At 38.3% G+C, this 7,500-nt stretch overlaps 1 protein-coding gene across 1 annotated transcript in view; it reads right to left on the bottom strand.

Annotated features, from left to right (window-relative positions):
- Positions 1–347: 347 nt before the first annotated feature.
- The window catches only part of LOC113826040 (UNC93-like protein), a 37,255-nt gene continuing 30,102 nt past the window's right edge, over positions 348–7,500 (bottom strand). Inside the window, exons 7-10 of the mRNA XM_070117611.1 lie at positions 5,582–5,744; positions 4,256–4,523; positions 2,426–2,666; positions 348–2,372 (exon numbers count right to left, since the gene is read on the bottom strand). Of these exons, the coding sequence (XP_069973712.1) occupies positions 2,357–2,372; positions 2,426–2,666; positions 4,256–4,523; positions 5,582–5,744 (688 nt within the window). The 3' untranslated portion in view covers positions 348–2,356. The remainder of the gene's footprint in view (positions 2,373–2,425; positions 2,667–4,255; positions 4,524–5,581; positions 5,745–7,500) is intronic.

Here is a 7,500-nt window from a genome sequence, read left to right on the forward strand (position 1 = left end):
GTGTGTGTTTGTGTGTTTGTGTGTGTTTGTGTGTGTAGTGTGTGTGTGTGTGTGTTTGTATGTGTGTGTGTGTGTGTGTGTGTGTGTGTGTGTGTGTGTGTGTGTGTATGTGTTGTGTGTGCAAAAGTGTGTGTGTTTTGTTTGTGTGTGTGTGTGTGTGTGTGTGTGTTTGTGTGTGTGTGTGTGTGTGTGTGTGTGTTTGTATGTGTGTGTTTGTGTGTGTGTGTGTGTGTGTGTGTGTGCTTAGATGAGTGTTTTGATATGCTTAAAGTCCAAAAAAAAAGGTTATTCCTAAATACAAAGTACTGCTTCTACACTCAAGGACAGATTAAAAAAACACGCATAACTTTTATCTTCATTTATCGATAAACTATATAAAACAATCACATCAATTAATTACATCTCTGTCACATTACCAGTAAAAAATACGATTACACACAACTACAAAAATACTTTGATATTCCGAAGCTAAAATCACAAAATTGAAAGACAGCTGACATGAACCTAACAGAGGGAGGTTGTGTATAAAAAAAGAAATTACGAATGGTATATATATTACACATAAAAAATACAGAAACTCTATCTATATTAAAGATAAATCAATAGTTACATATCTACATTATATATAGGACGCTCACGCAGGATTTAAAGGAGATCAAATGGCTTATTTTGGCGAACAGCTTGTTTTCAAAAATGTCTCGTTTTTGTTCATTTGTCTATTTTCGTTATCTTCGTTATCTATCTATTCCTTATTTTCGATTTCTATCTTTCTTTTTCCTATTTTATAAACGTATTCATTTACTTACACATCCATTTATTTTTTTATTATTTATTTCTTGTGGCGACAAAAAGCAAGACATTTTTGGCCACAATTGCTCCATAAAAATCACCGAGTTAGGATTAACAAGTATTAAAAAAAGAAAAAAAAACCCACTTAATTAAGTGAATATCAATGAATCTTCCATTGAATCTTAATCCAGTGAATATTAATTGATCTTCGAATCGGAATGGACTGGGAAAATAACACGGGAATAAAAGCATTAAGTTGGAATGGACAGGAACAGACAGGAATAGACATTATTTTCTGCTTCCTCTTGGACTATGCTTTAAAAAGTCAAGACGAGACAGAAAGATCTACAGATTCTCAAGATTTTCCATGTCAAAGAATAGCATTATGTAAATACTACTAGAGATTACAAAGATGAACAAAAAAAATTAAGATTTCCTCAGTGTACAGTCACGGCCAAAAGTTGTGAATCATCAAGAAGGAATTTTGGAATGTTTGACAAATCATTTTTGGTCGTGACTGTACATCAGAATATCTATACTTAAAAAAACTGTAGATATACCATGTCTTTTGGAGTAAAATAACTGACAACAGGTCATTTTACAAAAAAAAGTTCTATTGACTAGTTCTCAACTGCAATATTGTGCATATTTGAACGGCATACTAGAAAACTCAAGAGACGGAAGACACAATAAAAAATCTTCCAACTAATTTTACAACACACGAAGGAATTTTTTACAAGAAGAGAATATGGGTGTCTTTGTGACTCACACTGTCTCATTTCAATATATTTTACCCTGTTTCTGTTTTTTTCTTCTTTTTTTTACGTCTTATGGCTTTCAAAAAATATCTACAAAAACGACTACTCTTCACTTCACAAATCTTTACAGAAACATTTTGATTCTAACTTCCCTTGCACTGGCTAGAACAATTCACTTTCACTTCACAAATTTCTCAGTTAATAAAGACCCTTCTTTTCTTCCTCACTCCAAAAACATTTCTCTTCATTCCATAAAACAACATTATCAACATTGATATAAACATCATTAAGAGCCAACTAATGATATCAATACTAAAAAGTAATGAGGATAACTTATCATTCCTATTGCCATATCTTCACACCAAGAATGACCTATCTCCTCTTCATACTAGGGACGACCTCTCACCGTCGGTCCACAAACAAACGCGTTCTTTTCTCTCCACAAACAACTAAACCACCAAACGGCCTCGCAACTTATCAGAAAAGTCCTCTATCTCGACACGAGAAACGACCCTCCTGTCCCTTTACAACCAACTAAGCAGACAAATAACCTTCTGAACTTACGCTCGACAACCAACCAAACAAAACGACTTCTTAAAACACTCTCTTTCACGACCTTCGCTCCACAAACAACGACCTCTTCAAACCCTCCAAAACGATCCTCACTCCACAAACAACCTCTCCAAAGCCTCCAAAACGATCCTCACTCCACAAACAACCTCTCCAAACCCTCCAAAAAACCGACCACTCACTCCACAAACAACCTCTACAAACCCCCTCCCCCCAAAAAAAAAAAAAACACGACCCCCTCACTCCACAAACAACCTCTTGAAAGCCTCCAAAAAAACAAACCCGACCCCCTTCACTCCACAAACAACTTGTCAACGGGGACGACCTTCCCCTCCGCGTCCTTCCGGAGCCCCCCCCGCCACTCGATCGCCTCGATGACGTAATACCCGACGGCGCCGAGGGAGATGAAGACCAGGAGGATCGTGATCTTGGCCTCGATGCAGATGGCGGTGCTGCAGGCGTAGGCGATGATGAAGCCCATGCTCTCCCACAGGCGGTAGTTGCTGAAGGCCGCCTCGGACTCGCCGGGGAAGATCACGCCGTAGAGAGCTGGGGGTGGGGGAGAGGGAGAGAGGGGGGTTAGATAGATAGAGAGAGAGAGCTGGAGGGGATGGGTATGAGAGAGAGGTTGGTGTTGAAGCTGCGGGGAGTGAGAGGGGGAAGAGGGGGTTAGAGAGGGAGAGAGAGCTGGTGGGAGGGAGAGAGAGCAGAGAGAGAGAGAGAGGGGTTAGAGAGAGAGAGAAGGGAGGGGGAGAGGAGAGAGAGAGAGAGGAGAGAGGGAGGAGAGAGAGAGAGAGAGAGAGAGAGAGAGAGAGAGAGAGAGAGAGAGAGAGAGAGAGAGAGAGAGAGAGAGAGAGAGAGAGATTGGAGGGTGGGAGAGGGAGAGAGGGAGGTTAGAGAGAGAGAGAGAAGGGGGTTAGAGAGAGAGAGAGGGGGTTAGAGAGAGAGAGAGAGGGGTGGGTGTTGGTGGGTGGGTGGGAGAGAGAGGGGGAGAGAGAGTTTGGGAGAGGGAGAGAGGGGGTTAGAGAAAGAGAGAGAGACAGGGGGGGGGGGGGGGGGGGGAGAGGGAGAGAGGGGTTATAGAGAGAGAGAGAGGGGGGGGGGGGGTTAAAGAGAGAGAGAGGGGGGGAGAGGAGGGTTAGAGAGAGAGAGAGCTGGGGGGTGGGAGAGGGATAGATAGATAGATAGATAGAGAGAGAGAGAGAGAGAAAGAGAGGAGAGAGAGAGAGGGGGGGGGGAGAGGGGTTAGAGAGAGAGAGAGAGAGGGAGAGAGGGGGGAGAGGGAGAGAGAGAGAGAGGGGGGGGGGGAGGAGAGGGAGAGAGGGGGGGTTAGAGAGAGAGAGAGAGAGAGAGGGGGCGGGTTAGAGAGAGAGAGAGAGAGAGGGGGGGCGGGTTAGAGAAAGAGAGAGAAAGAGCTGGGGGTGGGAGAGGAATTTTTGTGTTTGTTTGTGTGTGTGTTTTTGATCGTTTGTCTTTGTGTTTTTGTTTGTTTATTTGTCTGTGAAATACATTTGTGGATGTTTGGATTTTTTTCTTGTCTTTGTGTGTTTGTGTTTGTTTGTACGTGTTTGGCCTATAGAGTGTTTGTTGTGAGTTATCTGCACTTCATGTGTGTGCGGTAATATTCATATATATAAAGCACATAAATTCATATATCTATTTCTACATATCTCAAAATACATGTCTCTATATAACTCTCTCTCTCTCTCTCTCTCTCTCTCTCTCTCTTCTCTGTCTCTCTCTCTTTCTCTCTCTCTCTCTCTCTCTCCTCTCTCTACTCTCTCTCTCTCTCTCTCTATATATATATATATATATATATATATATATATATATATATATATATATATATATATATAAACTCTCTATATATATCTCTCTCTATTTATACAATATATACATATATATCTCTCTCTATACAACTCTATATACATATATCTATTTCTATATAACGTCATATATCAAACTATACATATCCATCCCTGCTCTTCAAACAAAAGCAAATCCACACACAAAAAAAATCCTAACCAGCCAAACAAACAACCAACCAAACAAACAAACAAACAAACCAAACAAACAAACAAACACACAAACAAACAAACACACAAACAAACCAAACAAACAAACACACAAACACCCACCATTGATCTGCGTCTGCCACACGGCGTCGGACACGCCCCACAACCCCGATATAACGAAGAAGATGGGCAGGTCGTCGGGTCGGGGCATCCAGTAGATCAGGGTTACGATGATGCCCAGGTTGATGGCGAAGCCCATGGTGAAGACAGGGATACGCCCGAAGATCTTGACGAGAGGGCTGAAGCTGATGGAGCAGATAGCGTCGCAAACCCCGTAGCAGATCATGACGTAGCCGACCATGTGGACACCCAGGCCGCAGGAGACGTAGGCCTGTAAGTGGGAAGGGAGAGAATATTAGTAAAAAATGGAAGGAAAAGAAATAAAAAGAAACCGTTATTAGACATATGGAATACGCATATTAAGAGATTTAGATGTAATGGGTTGAATTAGCCATTAGGAGGGGGGGGAGGGCAAGCCAGAGGTTCGTAAAGTAAACGTAAAGCTAAAAGGAAAAGAAAGATGGAGGTGGAGAGAGACACAAAAAAAAAAATTCAGGCAGACAGAAGAAGACGTAACTGACAGACAGACAGAGACAAAAGCAAAGACACGGAAATACTAAGACAGACTGACACACAGAGACACAAAGGCAAAGACAGACTGACAGACAGATACTAAGGAAGTAGAGATAGAGACAGACAAGACAAATAAGACACAAGCAGAAAGACAGACAAAGACAAAGTCAAAGATGATTTGACAGACAGATTCAAAGAAGGCAGAGATAGAGACAGACATAAATAAGACAAAGACAGAGACAGAGGCAAAGACAGACATAAAACCCACAGACAGAAAGACAGACAGAGGCAAAGACAGACATATAAAACCCACAGACAGAAAGACAGGGACAGACAGACAGACTTTATGAGGCCTTTATGAGGCGACCACTCACTAATTACTAATACTACTAATACTAATACTAGTACTAGTAATTACAAAAGTAACAGATATAATGATAATGATAATAATGATAATAATGAAAGTAACAAGAAGATAATAATAATAATCATAATTAATAATCAAATCAAAAACTCACAGCCGTGTAGTCGGTAACAAGAAGATAATAATAACAATCATAATTAATGATAAAAAAAAATAAAAAAAAAACTCACAGTCGTGTAGTCGGTAACAAGAAGATAATAATAACAATCATAATTAATGATTAAAAAAAAAATAAAAAAAAACTCACAGCCGTGTAGTCGGTAACAAGGAGATAATAATAATCATCATAATCAATAATAAAATAAAATAAAATAAAATAAAATAAAATAAGATAAAACAATAAGATAATAATAATCATCATAATTAATAATAATTAAATCAAACAAACTCACAGCCGTGTAATCAGCGCCGATGAAAGCCTGCTCGACCCCCGACCAGATGGTGAGGGGAATGATCAGCAACTGGTAGGGGTGCCTCATGTGGTTGAAGGAAGCCACCAGGAGCTGGACGCCAGACTTGCTCGAGTTGGCGCTGTTGTCTTCGTCCTCGCCGAAGCTGGGGAGGGGGAAACGAGCTTAGAATATGATGAAGAGTTTGGTGAGTGTATATATATATTTTTTCTTTCTTTTTTGAGTTTAATGAGTGTATATATATTTTTTCTTTCTTTTTTCCCCTTTTTCTGTTTTGCCTTTGACGAAACTGGAGGGGGAAACGAACTTAGAATCTGAAGAAGAGTTTGATGAGTGTATATATATTTTTATTTATTTTTTTTCACCTTTTTCTGTTTTGCCTTTGTCGAAACTAGAGGGGGAAACGAGCTTAGAATCTGAAGAAGAGTTCAATGAGTGTATAAATATCTATCTATCTATCTATCTATCTATCTATCTATCTATCTATCTATCTATCTATCTATCTATCTATCTATCTATCTATATATATATATATGTTTTTTTTTTTTGTATAAATATTCTTTTTATTTTTTTTCTCACCTTTTTCTGTTTTGCCTTTGGCGAAACTGGAGGGGGAAACGAGCTTAGAATCTGATGAAGAGTTTAATGAGTGTATGATTATTTGTTTTTTCCCTTTTGCCTTCGTCGAAGCTGTGGAGGGGGAAACGAGCTTAGAATCCGAAGAAGAGTTTCATAAGTGTATACATATTTTTTCTTTCTTTTTTGAGTTTAATGAGTGTATATATATTTTTTCTTTCTTTTTTTTCCCTTTTTTCTTTCGCTGAAACTGGAGGGGGAAACGAGCTTAGAATCTGAAGAAGAGTTTAATGAGTGTATATATATTTTTTCTTTCTTTTGTTTTTGTTTTGCCTTCGTCGAAACTGGACGGGGAAACGAGCTTAGAATCTGATGAAGAGTTTGGTGAGTGTATGTATTTTTTTTCTTTCTTTTTTTCACCTTTTTCCTTCGTCGAAACTGTGGAGGGGGAAACGAGCTTAGAATCCGAAGAAGAGTTTCATAAGTGTATACATATTTTTTCTTTCTTTTTTGAGTTTAATGAGTGTATATATATTTTTTCTTTCTTTTTTTTCCCTTTTTTCTTTCGCTGAAACTGGAGGGGGAAACGAGCTTAGAATCTGATGAAGAGCTTGGAGAGTGTATATATATTTTTTCTTTCTTTTTTCCCTTTTTTGCCTTCGCCGAAGCTGGGGAGGGGGAAACGAGCTTAGAATCTGAAGAAGAGTTTGGTGAGTGTATATATATATATTTATTTATTTATTTATTATTATTTTCTATTTTTTTATTTATTTATTATTATTAGTAGTATTTTTGCCTTCGTCGAAGCTGGGGAGGGAAACGAGCTTAGAATCTGAAGAAGAGTTTCATGAGTGTATATATATTTTTTCTTTCTTTTTTGAGTTTAATGAGTGTTTATATATTTTTTCTTTCTTTTTTCCCTTTATTTTTCCTTCGTCAAAACTGGAAGGGGAAACGAGCTTAAAATTTGAAAAATATTTTAATTAGCATATATATGTTTTATTATTATTATCATTCCATTTGTATCTATTTATCCATTATCTTTTGGCTTCTTCGAAATATGTGGTAAGGGGGTAGACGAGGCTAAAATTTTAGGAACGATGAATTCCAGTCATTTTCGTCATCTTTGCCGAAACTGCGAAGGCAAAAAAGGAAAAAAAAAAGAAAGAAAATAATATATATAATAATTAAACTAATTTGAAGTTTTGGAAAGTTTTTTTTTATTTCTTATCGTTTTCCTCGTCGCTGAAGATGGGGTTGAATCTCCTGTCACTGTGGCATATATCCCCCCTTAAAAAAAAAAAAAAAAAAAAAAAAAAAAAGAT

The sequence above is a fragment of the Penaeus vannamei genome, chromosome 40 (genome assembly GCF_042767895.1).
Source record: "Penaeus vannamei isolate JL-2024 chromosome 40, ASM4276789v1, whole genome shotgun sequence".
Classification (NCBI taxonomy): Eukaryota; Metazoa; Arthropoda; class Malacostraca; order Decapoda; family Penaeidae; genus Penaeus; species Penaeus vannamei.